The 17,894-nt window shown below is 42.6% G+C and overlaps 1 protein-coding gene across 1 annotated transcript in view; it reads left to right on the top strand.

The window, feature by feature from the left end:
- The window catches only part of LOC138958785 (WD repeat-containing protein on Y chromosome-like), a 46,619-nt gene extending 29,395 nt beyond the window's left edge, over positions 1-17,224 (top strand). Inside the window, exons 11-15 of the mRNA XM_070330074.1 lie at positions 620-805; positions 5,089-5,319; positions 8,089-8,325; positions 12,434-12,541; positions 12,985-17,224. Coding sequence (XP_070186175.1) covers positions 620-805; positions 5,089-5,319; positions 8,089-8,325; positions 12,434-12,541; positions 12,985-14,499 — 2,277 coding nt within the window. The 3' untranslated portion in view covers positions 14,500-17,224. The remainder of the gene's footprint in view (positions 1-619; positions 806-5,088; positions 5,320-8,088; positions 8,326-12,433; positions 12,542-12,984) is intronic.
- Positions 17,225-17,894: the final 670 nt, after the last annotated feature.

The following is a 17,894-nucleotide window of genomic DNA, read 5'->3' as shown; positions in this document are numbered from 1 at the left end:
AATTGTAAAAAAAAACATTTTTTATAAAACGATCCAAATTTACGTTCATCTTATTCTTCATCATTTTCTGATTCCAAAAACATATAAATATGTTATATTTGGATTAAAAACAAGCTCTGAAAATTAAAAATATAAAAATTATGATTAAAATTAAATTTCCGAAATCGTTTTAAAAACTATTTCATCTTATTCCTTGTCGGTTCCTGATTCCAAAAACATATAGATATGATATGTTTGGATTAAAAACACGCTCAGAAAGTTAAAACGAAGAGAGGTACAGTAAAGCGTGCTATGAAGCACAGCGCAACCGCTGCCGCGCCAAACAGGCTCGTCACTTTCACTGCCTTTTGCACTAGCGGCGGACTACGTTCAGTTTCATTCTGTGAGTTCCACAGCTTGACTAAATGTAGTAATTTCGCCTTACGCGACTTGTTTTTCTTTTTGTACATAAAGCCACCAGTAGCTTTATTAAAGAAACAAATGTCCCACTCTGCACAGAACGCACCCAGGCTGTTTATTATTAGTATGTGTTCAAGTGGAAGGATGGCCTCATCTCCTATAAAAGATGAGCGGTCAGCAGAATCCTTAACACGGGAAGGACTGTGCCTTTGACCCACAGGCCTCAGAAGGATTTGAACGCTGCGTCAGGTACCACAAGCGACGCCCGCCGCCGGAGTCGAACCCAGAGTCGTCCCTGAAGACACCGAAGCTGCTGAACGTCTTCCACGCCCACATGCAGGCCATAACTGCACTGACGTACGTCGACGACGGTATGCTCATCATTACAGGCAGCAAGGACTGCTCGGTATGTACACAGAAAGAGGCCACTCGGTATGTACAGAGATATGTATAGATACACATCTATGGTATGTACCACAGGCACTCGTCACGAGCGGGTCGGGATCAAAGTGGGCGGGGCCTGTGCGCTCTCAAGACTACTACTATAAACCATAAGAAAAGACGGCCGTCCATCACAAGTGACATCCAAGACATAGGCCCCGCCCACCTCGTGACGAGTGCCTGTGGTATGTACAATCAAGGAACTGCTCGGTGTGTACACAGCAAGAGACTGCTCGGTATGTACACAGCAAAAGACCGCTCGGTATGTACACAGCAAGAGACCGCTCGGTACGTACACAGCAAGAGACTGCTCGGTATGTACACAGCAAGAGACTGCTCGGTATGTACACAGCAAGGGACTGCTCGGTATGTACACAGCAAGAGACTGCTCGGTATGTACACAGCAAGAGACTGCTCGGTATGTACACAGCAAGAGACTGCTCGGTATGTACACAGCAAAAGACTGCTCGGTATGTACACAGCAAGAGACTGCTCGGTATGTACACAGCAAGCGACTGCTCGGTATGTACACAACAAGAGACTGCTCGGTATGTACACAACTAGAGACTGCTCGGTATGTACACAACAAGAGACTACTCGGTATGTACACAGCAAGAGACTGATTAGTATGTACACAACAAGAGACTACTCGGTATGTACACAGCAAGAGACTGCTCGGTATGTACACAGCAAGAGACTGCTCGGTATGTACACAGCAAGAGACTGCTCGGTATGTACACAGCAAGAGACTGCTCGGTATGTACACAGCAAGAGACTGCTCGGTATGTACACAGCAAGAGACCGCTCGGTATGTACACAGCAAGAGACTGCTCGGTATGTACACAGCAAGAGACTGCTCGGTATGTACACAGCAACAGACTCATCGGTATGTACACAGCAAGAGACTGCTCGGTATGTACACAACAAGAGACTGCTCGGTATATACACAGCAAGAGACTGCTCGGTATGTTCACAGCAAGAGACTGCTTGGTATGTACACAGCAAGAGACTGCTCGGTATGTTCACAACAAGAGACTGCTCGGTATGTACACAGCAAGAGACTGCTCGGTATGTACATAGCAAAAGACTGCTCGGTGTGTACACAGCAAGAGACTGCTCGGTATGTACACAGCAAGAGACTGCTCGGTATGTACACAGCAAGAGACTGCTTGGTATATACACAACAAGAGACTGCTCGGTATGTACACAGCAGAGACTGCTCGGTATGTACACAGCAAGAGACTGCTCGGTATGTACACATCAAAAGACTGCTCGGTATGTACACAGCAAGAGATTGCTCGGTATGTACACAGCAAGAGACTGCTCGGTATGTACACAGCAAGAGACTGCTCGGTATGTACACAACAAGAGACTGCTCGGTATGTACACAGCAAGAGACTGCTCGGTATGTACACAGCAAGCGACTGCTCGGTATGTACACAGCAAGAGACTGATTAGTATGTACACAACAAGAGACTACTCGGTATGTACACAGCAAGAGACTGCTCGGTATGTACACAGCAAGAGACTGCTCGGTATGTACACAGCAAAAGACTGCTCGGTATGTACACAGCAAGAGACTGCTCCGTATGTACACAGCAAGAGACTGCTCGGTATGTACACAGCAAGAGACCGCTCGGTATGTACACAGCAAGAGACTGCTTGGTATGTACACAGCAAGAGACTGCTCGGTATGTACACAGCAAGAGACTGCTCGGTATGTACACAGCAAGAGACTGCTCGGTATGTTCACAGCAAGAGACTGCTTGGTATGTACACAGCAAGAGACTGCTCGGTATGTACACAGCAAGAGACTGCTCGGTATGTTCACAACAAGAGACTGCTCGGTATGTACACAGCAAGAGACTGCTCGGTATGTACATAGCAAAAGACTGCTCGGTATGTACATAGCAAAAGACTGCTCGGTGTGTACACAGCAAGAGACTGCTCGGTATGTACACAGCAAGAGACTGCTCGGTATGTACACAGCAAGAGACTGCTTGGTATATACACATCAAAAGACTGCTCGGTATGTACACAGCAAGAGATTGCTCGGTATGTACACAGCAAGAGACTGCTCGGTATGTACACAGCAAGAGACTGCTCGGTATGTACACAGCAAGAGACTGCTCGGTATGTACACAGCAAGAGACTGCTCGGTATGTACACAACAAGGGACTGCTCGGTATGTACATAACAAGAGACTGCTCGGTATGTACACAGCAAGAGACTGCTCGGTATGTACACAGCAAGCGACTGCTCGGTATGTACACAACAAGAGACTGCTCGGTATGTACACAGCAAGAGACTGCTCAGTATGTACACATCAAGGGACTGCTCGGTATGTACACAGCAAGAGACTGCTCGGTATGTACACATCAAGGGACTGCTCGGTATGTACACAGCAAGAGACTGCATGCTCGGTATGTACACAGCAAGAGACCGCTCGGTATGTACACAGCAAGAGACCGCTCGGTATGTACACAGCAAGAGACTGCTTGGTATGTACACAGCAAGAGACTGCTCGGTATGTACACAGCAAGAGACTGCTCGGTATGTACACAGCAAGAGACTGCTCGGTATGTACACAGCAAGAGACTGCTCGGTATGTACACAGCAAGAGACTGCTCGGTATGTACACAGCAAGAGACTGCTCGGTATGTACACAGCAAGAGACAGCTCGGTATGTACACAGCAAGAGACTGCTCGGTATGTACTCAGCAAGAGACTGCTCGGTATGTACACAGCAGTGTACACGGTTTTTAGTCCCTACCCGTATGGAAGGGCATGCGGCCGGTGTCATCCATGCACGCACACACCTGGGTAGCGCGACACTAGTTGCTGCTATTTTTCCGCTGTAGGAGAAAACCGACACCGAGTCCCAGCGACGAGGGGTTAAAGCTATAAAGCGAAAAAAAAAAAAAAAGATTAAAGGCCCACGTACTCCGCTTCCCGAAAACCATCCGTTTCTGTTCCACGGACACTGTCAGGCTTTTACACACAGTACAAACACCCTTCCGTTTATAGAGATTACACAACGTCATCGAGTGAGGGACCGAAAAATATTGAAACTCGAGGATGATTTTTTTGTGGTATCAACCGAGACCGTAGGTCGAGGTTGATACCACACAAAAAAATCATCCGAGAGTTTCAATATTTTTTGGTCCCTCACAAGATGACGTTTGTGTAATTTGTGTATACAATGATAAATTGATTGTATACAATGATCAATCTCTATACCTTCCTGTCACTGGAAGCAGCAACACTTGAAAGCATAAGTTCCCTTGACAAACGTCATTTATGATTGGCGTCATCTATGAATGACGTCACTGTCTAGACAAGACAAGTGCCGGTATCGGCAAACCTTGTCGCGGCAAAGGCGTGCCTTGATACCATTGAGATCATAGGAGATGCACAGCAGTGCCGATACCAGGTTTCTTTAGCTTCACTTTAAAAGGATATCAGAACGATAGTTATTCACTTGAAAGTGAACACAGGCGAGTTGTATACAAACACTTACCGCCATGCAGAGAACATCCTAGGTGCCCTCCATAAAGAGCGAGCATTTTACAAAGAATGTTTTTTGCGTGGCCAGCCGGATTTACTTTGAAACAAATCGGACGCCTCGTTTTGGCACAAGAACTAACTTATAAAATCTAAATAATAAATTGACAGGCATGTGAAACAAACATTCTTAAACCATAAAAGAATTCTTGTTTTCATCAAGACGAGATCAGTACAATTCGAAGTTTTGAAAGTTTGAAAAAAGGGAGCCCGGAAGCGTGTCGTGCTGGTTGTGTTCGCCCAAGCAGACGAATTTTTTGTATGTCGCCAGTTTCTTTGATCGGTCAACCGCCACCGCTCATGAGCAGTTCGTGCCACACGCAGTCGTTTGTTGCATTTTAGATTCAGAGGTACACAATAATGTGCTATTGCAGATACAGCGAGTCGCAATGAAACCACACACTGACGACTTAATTCATCACGTGAAAAAGGGGAAGTGGGTCACAAGGGTCCACGATAGCTCAGCGGTGGAATAAACCACGAGAACTGGTGTGTGGTTTACGCATGCTAAATAGCCATTCAAACAAAGTGTGTCATTTAATTATGTTAAACGCTAGTGCAAGTGTGTTCCATGAGGTTAGATGCGCTTATCTGTAAACATCATTTGAGGCGGAGTGAGGCTTTAATATATAAATAGCTCAAACTCCAACCCCGACAGAACAAACATCAATCTCCATTATACAGGTACGGGTATGGACCATCACTGGTAGTTTCGTGGGACATTGCGGTGCTCCTTGGGTCAAGCTGCCGTCCTCTGAGAAGTCCCCTCTCCGGCCACTTCCCAAAGATATCCGCCGCAACGCTTCGGCCAGAACGTTTCGGGTCATCAAGGGTGGGAGGGTGCCCGCCTGGGATCGCGCTGTGCGCCTCATCAGGAACTACCTGGAGCAACAGAAGAAGATGGTGGAGAAGAAGGTTGGTTGCTTGGTCGTCGTTGTTGTTGTTGTTGTTGTTGTTGTTGTTGTTGTTGTTGTTGTTGTTGTTGTTGTTGTTGTTGTTGTTGTTGTTGTTGTTGTTGTTGTTGTTGTTGTGCGGCGGGCGGGGATGTAGCTCAGTCGGTAGCGCGCTGGATTTGTATGCAGCTGGCCGCTGTCAGCGTGAGTTCGCCCCCACGTTCGGCGAGAGATTTATTTCTCAGAGTCAACTTTGTGTGCAGACTCTCCTCGGTGTCCGAACACCCCCGTGTGTACACGCAAGCACAAGACCAAGTGCGCACGAAAAAGATCCTGTAATCCATGTCAGAGTTCGGTGGGTTATAGAAACACGAAAATACCTAGCATGCTTCCTCCGAAAACGGCGTATGGCTGCCTAAATGGCGGGGTAAAAAACGGTCATACACGTAAAATTCCACTCGTGCAAAAAACCCACTAGTGTACGTGGGAGTTTCAGCCCACGAACGTAGAATAAGAAGAAGTTGTTGTTGTTGTTGTTGTTGTTGTTGTTGTTGTTTTGTCGTTGTTTTTTTGCCACTTCAATCTATTTCGGTTTCCGGGGCTGATTTAGTTGCGTTTCCTTTCCAAGTTGTCATGGTGGTCTCCGTGTTTAAAACGGTTTGTATTTTGAGTCTATCACAGTGAAGTGAAGAAGGTTCTAAAAACGCACACACACTTACACACACACACACACACACACACACACATACACACACACACACACACACACACACATACACACACACACACACACACATGTGCGCACGCACAAACGCACACACACACACACACACTCATATTTTTCACACTTTAAATCCTGTTTAAAAATTGTTGAACTGCTTTAAAACAAATTTTTACAAATCATTTTTTTTGTTTTAAATGTGTCCGAGGGAACGTCCCGGAGGAGAAGAGGGTGATGAAGGATTATTCAGTATTAAAAATTGTAGGTTGTGGAATGGTTACAGGGTAGAGAGTGTCGCGGTTTTTCTGCTGTAGTTGTTGCTTTGATTTAGACGAGGAGGGGACGGTAGACTGTGGAAGACCAGGGTGTATTCCAGGCATCGGTCATTGGCGCATGAAGATGAATAACAGAGCTGGTTTGCGAGGGTCGAGGTTGGAGACTTAAAATCCGGCACAAACTGTGCCCACAATGCAGTTTGCCTTGTCGAAAGAATCCATTTATTTATTTGTTTTTAAAAACCTGGTTAAATAGCCTTGATTGTGTTGTTTCTTGTCTCGTTGTCGCTCTGTTCTTTTAGTCTGTTAGTATGCTCGCGGTAAAGCCTGTTATTAACTGGGCGAAGTGGATTACGATGATGATGATGATAATTAGTTTTAACGTCCTCTTTGAACCATTTGGCCTATCTTGGGACAGGTAGAGTTAATATGCTTTATGTGGGGACAAGACACTGGACAAACATGCAAACAGAGAACACATAATTATGATCGTGCTATATATCTGGAAGTCTGTTGTTGCGATCAAAATGGGGATGGAAGTAATGATTGTGTACGCGGAATATGGTTGGACTGGAGCGGTTTTGTAGGCGTATTTGCTTTTTATGTATGTAGAATATGTTTATATTTGTGGCTGAATAAGTTATAACAAAAATATAAAAAAATCAAAAAAATGTTTGTTTTTTTAATTTAAAAAAAAAATCTGAATTTAGCCAAAGGAAAATATTGAAACAACTTGCTAAAATGATGTATCAGAATGGGGAACTTAAGTTCAGGTAGGAGGGCAGTATGTGCTTAAGCCTTGTTTGATCAATTGAGTATAGCTATGCTTTGTGTTTTAGGCGCTTTAGTTCAGTGTTGGGCGTGGGAGGGGAGGGGGGGGGGGGGAGAGGGGTCGGTGGGAGAGAGGATTGAGGGGTGGGAAGGAGGAAAGGGGATGAGGTTTTCATAACAGATGTCCTATTTCAAGTGGATTACGCGAAGTATATATGTGACCTTCCACCACCGAATGAGTCGCATGTCACCTTTGCATGATTTTCTTATTTTTACATTTTCCTAAAGAGTTGTTTTTGCTCTATCCAGTGATAAAAACCGTTTTAGAAAAGAGAAAAAACTGAGTTATAAGCCTGTGACTAAGGTGACCCTCACACTGTTACCAGACACTCCCCTGACTTATATTAAGCCTAGCGCAGAAACGCGCGAGGTGACATGCGACTCATTTCGTGGTGGAGGGTCACATATACTTTGCGCAGCTGGCCGCACTGAGTTTTCGGTAAGAAGACTTCGCGAAAAGTCGACATCAGGCTCAATTAAGGACTGCCTTAAAAATGAATATACATGTTCAGACCTGAGAACCCATACGATTTTGCCGTATTCGGTACGCTTGATTGTCTAAAAATTAATACGATTAGTACGGTCAGTGGAAAAAAATACGACCCAAAAAATCCCCTGACTACTTTCTTCACAAGCGCATACGGAAGCCGATCCAGTATTTTGACACACCCGTTTTTCAGCTTTCGTGTAATTCCTGTTTATTTTCGGAGGTACCTGTGTATTTTTTAATGATAACTTTGAAAAAAAAGCATTTGTTTTTAATGTATTGGTAAACTTAACTAACAGTGCAACAAACTGACGCGCGCGAAGCATGTTTAAATCATCGAAGCTCGAATCAGTGCTGTGTGGAGTACACTCATTGTTCTGAAAATACATCAATTTTTTTTTAGAATACTTTCAGTGCAAATCAGGGGTTCCCAGGTCTGCATTTAGTTGTTCACTGTACTACTGTTGATGTCACCAGGAAGGGCAGACTGCAGAGGACGGCGAAGAAGACGACAAGGCGTGGCTGGCTCAGCCCGTCATGGTGGACAGGGACGAGAGCGCTCTCCCCGAGCACCTCAGGCTGAGCAGCGTGGTCAAGTTCACCTGGAGGGACCCCAAGAAGAGTCAGTACCTCGGCATGGCCTTCAAGCCCTGTCTCCACCACCGCCACCTGTCATACACGCCCAAGATCAACATGAGGGAGGACTTTGGACAGGTGGGTGGCATTTTTGCTTATAAATCTGTTGAATCGCATTTCTGTTATTTCCACCACCACCACCCCCCGCCCCCTCCGCATTTTAATTTATGTTTATTTTTTATTTATTTCATACTTTTATTTTTATTTTTATTTATCTTTATGTAAATCCGGGTTTTCCAGTCTCACATGCCCCTAATGTCTTTGCGGTGAAGGCGTAAAACTTAAATATCTCTCTTCTGTTATTTCCACACAGTTTGTGCTCTAGCTAGGAGACATGTTGCTCGTTTCTCTCCTTCCCCTTTGTATTCTCAGCGTTTTTGTTCCCATGTTGTTTTGTTCTGGGGAAGTTATTTTATTGTGAGGTCATTGTTCTTGGTCTGGTAGTTCAGGTGGTAGAGCACTGGGCTCGTGCTCCTTGGTTTACAGGTTCGAATCTAGGCCAGGGTCGGAAACGTCAGAGAGTGAAAGGATGAGGATATCCTTATCATTGTCCTTACACTCTCTGGCTGTATCCAACCATCCATGTTCCATCCCCGTGTCGCCACTGTCATTCTGCCATAAATGTAGGTGGCTGGTTACACCTAAACACGCACACACCAGGGCAGAGTAGCGCGATTCTTGTTGATGCTTGCTTTCCGTTGGAATGAAAAGACATTACAGTTCCCCAGCAATGTTATAATAGACAAATGGAAATGAAAAGAAAATGTGCTAGTAGGGGAAGGACCACTTTTTGTTTCATGCTGATAACTAGCTTGTTTTCTTGCGAAGAAATTTCATTTTGTGTTTGGTAGTCCTTCTCTCTTATGTTAACCGTTAGGCCTAATTAGAGTAAAATAGCTTTGATAGACATTCAGCAAAAATTAAATACAGAAAAAATAACAAAGGGGTCCATATTAGGAGCCTGGGCGCCTAATATGGACCAGTGAAGCGGCCTTCACGAATCACTGTAAAAAGCCCCCTATATTTCAAAATAACATGATACAACTTAGTGTTCAAGTCAGCCTAATTAAGATATGCTCTAGATTTATCTGTTTCGGGTTGATGAGAGCATTATTTGAAGCACACCAAGAAACTAAAGAAGCTTATCAAAAACAGAGTGAAAATAAATGAAATTATCAACTTCCACGAAAAGAAGACTTTTTGTTGCATTTTTTTTAAATCTCGAGGGCTAGTTATAGGTTATTTCCAGCAAGCTTCTTAATGAATTAATGAAAATAACCTTTAGCTTTTATTTTCTTCGATTTGTTGAAGGTGGTCCTTATTATGGGGACTCGCACATACTTTGAGATTTTGCTATTATTTGTTGTTTGCAGTGGAAACTCAGGGTCAACACTGCTAAAATGTAACAAATACGGTTTTAGCTGTCATATATAGCTATTTTTGTGTGATAAAAGCTTTGGCTGTGGACAGAAACGAGTCCGTTTTATGCGGCAAATTTAGAGTGAACGCTGCCAAAAATGAAAAAGCCTAACGGTTTTGAGATTTCTGTTTCTGCAACTGTTTTGACATGTGCAAGTTATCCAGAGAGGGTGAATACAGCGAATAAAACTTTTTTGAGCGCTCTAGCGCCGTTAGTTGTCAGAACAGAAGGTGGTCCATATTTTAATATAAATGTGGACGTGGGACATGAGGCTGTGGCTGGCTTATTCCCCTCTATGTCTTCAATTCCATACATTACAGGGGCGGATCCAGGGGGCCGGTTTCCGGGGTTCCTAGAACCACCACCCCCCTCCCCCCAGCCCAATTTTTTTTAAACGAAGAAAAGAAAGAAAAAAAAAAGAAATAAAGATAATAAAAAAAATTAAAAAAATGAAGAAATTTGAAAATAAAGACAAACTAAAGGCTCAGACTGCACCAGGTTGCTCCATTTTCCTTGTTTTTATTCAAATGTTTCGGTGGGGCATGTCCCCGGACCCCCCTAGGAGCCGGTCTTTGTCGTCTAAATGACGATTTTAGAAGGTAGTTGGGTAATTAATTGGCCCAGGTTGCACCTGATCGGTCAATTTTCCTTGTTTTGATCCAAATTTGTCTTCTTAAATTAACTTTTGGAAGGTGTATTAGGGGAAGTTTCTTGGCTCAGATTGCTCCATTCTCCTTGTTTTTTTCAACATTTTCCCCTAGTAGGTTCGGGCGCTTCGCGTCGTCGATCTGTCTCTAAAATAGATTTGGAACCCAACCCCCCCCCCCCTTGAAAATGATGTAATCCGCCCCAGCATTACATGTGTTAGGTAGGAGTTTTGCTTCTCGTAACTCTCGCTCACTTTTGTATTCTGACCATTCCCGCCCCCGTGTTACGCTTTGCTCTGGGCGAGTCGTTTTCACGTTAGATTTTTTAACTCGTCCTTCGTGAGGTAAAATAAAATAAGCCTTACCAGGTTCAAGTGGCCCACAATTTCCGTCAGTATGAGGTGCTTACACTTTGATGGTTTCAAAGTTTGGTGACTTTTGCAAATGAAAGTGATTTCGAGTGAAGTTCAAGGTCACGGTACGATTATCTGCAAATCTAATTTAAAGAACAAACTCAATGTTCAAAGGGTAGTATGGCGTAGACGGCATGTCTAAGCCGTGTCTCTGGTGTGTATCAACTCATCTTCATAAAACTTTGGACACTAAGGTATATAACTAAGATAAGCACTATAGCAAATAAATGCTACTTTTTACATTTAGTCAATTTTGACTAAATGTTTTAACATAGAGGAGGGAATCGAGACGAGGGTCGTAGTGTATGTGTGTGTGTGTGTGTGTGTGTGTGTGTGTGTGTGTGTGTCTGTGTCTGTGTCTGTGTGTGTGTGTAGAGCGATTCAGACTAAACTACTGGGCCGATCTTTATGAAATTTGACATGAGAGTTCCTGTGTATGATATCCCCGGAATTTTTTTTTTTTTCGATAAATACCTTTGATGACGTCATATCCGGCTCTTTGTAAAAGTTGAGGCGGCACTGTCACACCCTCATTTTTCAATTAAATTCATTGAAATTTTGGTAAATCAATCTTCGACGAAGGCCGGGGTTTGGTATTGCATTTCAGCTTGGTAGCTTAAAAACTAATGAGTGAGTTTGGTCATTAAAAATCGGAAACTTGTAATTAAAATTATTTTTTTATTAAACGATCCAAAAATAATTTTATCTTATTCTTCGTCATTTTCTGATTCCAAAAACATATACATATGTTATATTTGGATTAAAAACAATCTCTGAAAATTAAAAATATAAAAATTATGATCAAAATTAAATTTCCGAAATCGATTCAAAAACTATTTCATCTTATTCCCTGTCGGTTCCTGATTCCAAAAACATATAGATATGATATGTTTGGATTAAAAACACGCTCAGAAAGTTAAAACGAAGAGAGGTACAGTAAAGCGTGCTATGAAGCACAGCGCAACCGCTGCCGCGCCAAACAGGCTCGTCACTTTCACTGCCTTTTGCACTAGCGGCGGACTACGTTCAGTTTCATTCTGTGAGTTCCACAGCTTGACTAAATGTAGTAATTTCGCCTTACGCGACTTGTTGTTGTTGAGGCAAACAAACTTCTTTTTTTTAATGATACATGTCCCCCCACTCCTGATGAAAAGTTGTCGATTATTGGTTTTGGTTTAAAAGAATATAATTTTGCGTTCAAGAGATCTCCCGACATGATCCCAGTTTGGTTGACCTTGTCAAATGTTGGGGTCAAAGTGGGCTCATGTTCGGTTCATAAAAACTTATTTTTGCGGATTTCTCTGATGTTTGCGAAGCTAAAGACACCAAATTTCACACACTTGTAGGTTTTGATGATCTTCAAAGTTCATTTGTCAAGATGTTGCATAGTTAAGGCTTGTTTTAAGTTAGTTTGTGTTTGTTCAAGATCGGGTTGTTTTTCCCGTTTGTTTGTGCGTTTGTTTGTTTGTTTGTTTTAATATCTCAATCACTCTAAAAAAAACAAATGAGAAAGAGGCTAACAGTCACTAAAAACAATTGGAGTATAATAATCACTCGGTTGGGGGAGAGTCGTTCCGCATAAGTCTTGCTTACTGTTGCTGTCTTTTTTTTATAAGAGCGCTTATATCCCTTTTATTTTTTACATTTGTAATGCGCGCTCTGTAATTCTTGGTTACTCCGTATGAAGTGTGAAGATTTCTTTTCAGATCGCTGCATACCGTCAGGTTCAGATTAGTGACATGAGCAAAATGACTGCCATCCCTACACCTCAGATTATCATAGACATGGAGAAACGACACAAAGAAGAAGAGGAGGTGCTGTACTCTGTCTCTCCCTCTCTCTCCCTCTCTCTCTCTCTCTCTCTCTCTCTCTCTCTCTCTCTCTCTCTCTCTCTCTCTCTCTCTCTCTCTCTCTCTCTCTCTCTCTCTCTCTCTCTCTCTCTCTCTCTATCTTTGTCTCACTTTCGTGTGTGTGTGTGTGGTTGTGTGTGTGTGTGTGTGTGTGTGTGTGTGTGTGTGTGTGTGTGATGTGTGTGTGTGTGTGTGTGTGTGATTTCATGCAACATCCGTCAACACTCTTTCTACAAGGATGTCGATGGTCAAATGAATGATTTTGGCCTGTGCGTTAGTCAGTCAGTAGAGAAAAAACACACGTTTTATTTCGTTTTCAACAGGATGAGTAATCATCAGAATAGTCCTCGTCCTGAGCACACAAAAATCATCTTATCTAAGTACTGTCTCTTTTTTCTCTCCTCCAGGAGGCGCAGATGTACAGAAACCTGGCCAAGCAATCTAAGTGTTCCAAGCAGTGTCCAGGAAGGAACCGTCGAAGCGTTTTCAAAAAGTCAATTGGATCCTGTCCTATCGGAGCTGGGCAGACGGCGCAGAATTCTGTCTCGGGTTCAAACATTGCAGGCCATGCTGGTAAGCTCAGCGTGGATTGCCTCTCCAGTCCCTCTCGATCACAAAGGACCTCTATCAGATTGTCTGTTGAAAGTATCCGGAACCACAACGCCACCCAGAACAATAGGGCTGGATTCGATGAGAATCCTTTGAAAAACTCTACCGACAACAATAAAGCTGGATTCGCCAGAGCCACGTGTACCGAGAATCCTTTGAAAAACTCGACCCACAACAATAAAGCTGGATTCGCCGGAGCCACGTGTGCTGAGAATCCTTTGAAAAACTCGACCCACAACAATAAAGCTGGATTCGCCGGAGCCACGTGTACTGAGAATCCTTTGAAAAACTCGACCCACAACATTAGGGCTGGCTTCGCCGAAGCAGCCTGTGTGAACAATCCCTCAACAAAATCGACGCGAAACAACGTCGATGATTTTGATGGCGGGCCTCACGAAGCTTCACGTGCAAAGAAGAAACTTCTGCGGATTAAAAACGACAACACTGCTCGTGCAGGATTTCCAAAGCCGACCTCTACGCTCATGAGTGATGACAAACCAGACCTCAAAAGAAGTTATCCACAGACACAACACGACAAAGCCACAGACCCTCAAAATCCGAAGAGGGTTTCAACCGTCAACAACAACAACGACGACGACGACGTGAACGACGGCGACCTCCTTCGCGCAGTCGAGAGGGAGAACCTTTTTTGGGTCAAGACGTCTGCAGAAGCAACGGGTAACAGAAAGAACTCTTTCAGCGAAAAGCTCAGTCGGCAACAAAGTTCTCGCACCGACTGCGTACTGCCGCAAATTTCGGAAACGAATGCACCTTTGCTGGAAGGAGGAGCTTTACCTCTATCAAGTTCTACTAAAGGCGAATTTAGTCGCAAACGTACCCGGCACAACGGTGGCGGTGACAAGGTAAAGATCGGATTCGAGGTCACACTGGACACGGATGATGTCATCGCGACGCAGCGTGACCTCACTTCCGACCCTTCTGACGTATCTACTGCGACGAGCAAAGATGACGACGAAAGCACCAGCAAAAAAGAAGACGACGATGAAGAAGAAACCCCAACAGACTCGAGAACCTCCGAGACAACGAGTGCCGAAAAGAGCAGCAGTGCCTCGTCGGGAAAGAGCGAAGAACTAATAAGTCGTTTTCCACCCATCGGTTCGTCTTGCGCCGTAAACCAAGTTGGGGCGTTTCTGACGGAAAGCAGTGCTAGCAGCCTTCCTGAGTCCTTGCCCAGTATCTCTAAACTGACCGTTATTTGTCCCGAGAGAAAAAAGAAAGAACAACTGTTTAGAGGCACCGGGCTGATGATGGGCTCGTTCGCGTTGCCTGCCCTCAGCAAGCGTCACGATTGAGTCCTTGGTTTGACGTCACTAGTGACTGTCGAGTTTGACGTCACTTGGGATGAGTGAGGGATGTTTTGTTTCGTTTTTCCCAAGGAAAAAGACAAATGAATTTTTCTAGAGGCACTAGAGTAGTGACGGTTTCGTTTCGCTTTACCTGCCCACAGTAAGCGTTGATTCAATGTCGAGTTTGACGTCACAAGTGACTGACGCCTGTATGAGTGTGTTTTTTTGGTGGTTTTCCCCAAGAATAACGAAGAACAAGTCGCGTGAAGCGATATAAAACATTCTGTCAATCTGTCGACCTAATGCCTTCTTTTTACAATGTGCGTGCCCACACTTTGACATTGAAGTTGATGATGTTCTCTCATGTCTTCTCTTGTCCAAAGAGTGATTTTTCGCTTTACTCTTCGATGGAGCTCTCTATATCTTTTTTTGGTTGTATTTATTATATTTATTGAGGTGACCTTGACATGATTGTCGCACAATGGTTATATTCCATACACTTTGTCAGGATTGATTTTTATTCATGTTCTGATAGAGTTTTTAGAAATTTGCATATTAACACGACATCCTCTTCCAAAGTACTGATATACCCAGTCGCCACTTTACGCCTTGTTGTAAATTGTTATATTATTCTACAGTACACAACTATATCCTCATGACTGCTCCTTTGTTTGTGACACACTGTTTTCTAAACCACGCCGTTTAAAAACAACTTTGATTACAAGATTCATAATATGGTTAAAGATGATGATGGAAGGTATGTTTTGATTGATATTGAGTTTCTGAAAAAACGTCTGACGCTTGGAAATGTTTATGGCCCAAGTAATGCTGATTGTCCTGTCTTTTTTGATAAACTGTTTGAGAACATTGTGCAGATGGATAATGAGTTAATTATCATTGGAGGCGACTGGAATGTTGTTATAAACCCCGATATTGATACAAACTACCCGGCCAAATCTTATAAAGTTAATAGTAGGAGAAAAGTTGTTGACTTTATGGAGCAGTATGATCTCATTGACATTATATAGAGCCTTATACGCACATTTGAGACGGTATACATGGAGGCGGTTTCATAGTTTACAGCGAAGCAGACTTGATTATTTTCTTGTGTCAGAACAGCTAGGTTTTGAGTTTGTGAAAGCTGATATTACACCAGGTTATTATTCTGGTCACTCAATTGTTGGTGTAAGTTTTAGAACTGATGTTGTTAAACGTGATAGACCTTTTTGGAAGTTTAACAATTCACTGTTGACAGATATGGAATTAGTAAATATAGTGAAGAAGGTTATTGTTGATGTAAAGATACAATATGCATTACCTGTTTATAACTTGGACAATATTGATTTGATTGACGATGATGATTTACAGTTATTGATTGATGATCAGTTGTTTTTTTAGATGTTATTGATGGAAATAAGAGGTAGATGCATGTCATATTCCTCATATAAAAAAAAAGGAAAATAACAGGGGGAAAAAGATCTTCTTTCTCAAATTTACACTTTGGAAAGTAATTTGACAGAGTATAATATACAACTTTTAGAGCAAACACGACAGGAGTTAATTCAAATAAGGCAGAAAAAAAGTGGATGGTATGATAATTAGATCCCGTGCTAAGTGGATTGGAGAAGGGGAAAAAAAATACCAAATATTTTTGTAATTTGTAGAAAAGACAGTTTGTCCAGAAGTCCATGTGCTTCTTGCAGAAAGATAATGGTGAAGTTATCCATGACAATGCTTTGATTGTAAAAGAAGCACAGACTTTTTTTTATGAAAGTAAACAAATAGAAGGTAGACTAACTCACTGTGAGTTACTCAAAGCTGTGAAACAATTAAAAAACGACAAAGGCCCAGGATCAGACGGGTATACTGCGGAATTTGTTAAGGTTTTTTTTATTCGGATTTAGGAAAATTTATGTTGCGGTCCATCAGTTGTGGATTTGAGAAAGGAGAAATGTCTGTGACTCAGAGACAGGGAGTTATAGTATGTATTCCAAAGGGGAAAAAAAAACTTTTGAAAACTTGGAGACCAATTACTTTGTTAAATACAGTTTATAAGATTGCATCAGCATGCATTGCAGAACGGTTTAAACGTGTTTTGCCAAATTTGATTCATGATGATCAAAAAGGCTGACGGGCGCAGTGGCGCTGTGGTAAGACGTCGGCCTCCTAATCGGGAGGTCGTGAGTTCGAATACCGGTCGCTGCCGCCTGGTGGGTTAAGAGTGGAGATTTTTCCGATCTCCCAGGTCAACTTATGTGCAGACCTGTTAGTGACTTAACCCCCTTCGTGTGTACACGCAAGCACAAGACCAAGTGCGCACGGAAAAGATCCTGTAATCCATGTCAGAGTTCGGTGGGTTATAGAAACATGAAAATACCCAGAATGCCTCCCCCGAAATCGGCGTATGCTGCCTGAATGGCGGGGTAAAAACGGTCATACACGTAAAAATCCACTCGTGCTAAAAACATGAGTGAACGTGGGAGTCTAAGCCCATGAACGAAGAAGAAGAATCAAAAAGGCTTTTTGAAAGGAAGATATATTGGTGAAAACGTCAGACTATATTATGATACTTAGATTGGTCATATTTTGGGGCAAATTCAAGGACTACTACAAGTGTGTAGTAGTCCTTGGGCAAAATGGATATTTATCCTATAATGCGTTCAAAATGAAATATCCGAATGTGCGAGGAGATTTTGTATTGTATGGAGGTGTAATTCAGGCTGTTAAAAAATATCAGAGAAAAATCGGCTTAGAATTTGATCAACATTTTATTATGACAGAGCCCATTGTGTGGAAATGTATTTGTCAAGGTAAGACACAATTTATTTACCAACAATTGACTGAACATGTTACGGTCCCAAATGTATTGAAAAATGGTCTGAATCCGTAAACTGTTTGTTAGATAAGAAGGTTATTTTTCAACATGTCTTTAAAACAACAAAGGATACCTGTCTGAGATGGTTCCAGTACCGATTATTGTACAGAATTGTGCCGACAGAACGGTTATTTTTGCGAAAAATTGTGGATACGTCATTGTGTACATTTTGCGGTAGAGATGAAGAAACCCTTATACATATGTTTGGGGAGTGTGATAAAGTGCAGACTTTTTGGATAGAATTTGTACATTGGTTAAAGGCGAACTGCACCCTTTGTGACAATATAACACTGTCCAAAGAACTGGTTCTATTTGGAGTGGCGAACAATGTAGTCACCGATAAAGTTTTTGATGTGTTAGTAATTTGTGCCAAACATCACATATATATATTTCCAAAATGAACAAAAAGATCCCTCATTTTCAGACATTTAATAGAAATTTTAAGCAAAGATTTATTTGGGAAAAGTACAACGCAGCTATGAATGGTACACGAGATAAATTTTACAAGGATTGGCGCTTGTATATA

This window comes from Littorina saxatilis, linkage group LG2 (genome assembly GCF_037325665.1).
Source record: "Littorina saxatilis isolate snail1 linkage group LG2, US_GU_Lsax_2.0, whole genome shotgun sequence".
NCBI lineage: Eukaryota > Metazoa > Mollusca > Gastropoda > Littorinimorpha > Littorinidae > Littorina > Littorina saxatilis.
Note: the sequence above shows the minus strand (reverse complement) of the source record. Positions and strands in the feature narration are given on the sequence as shown.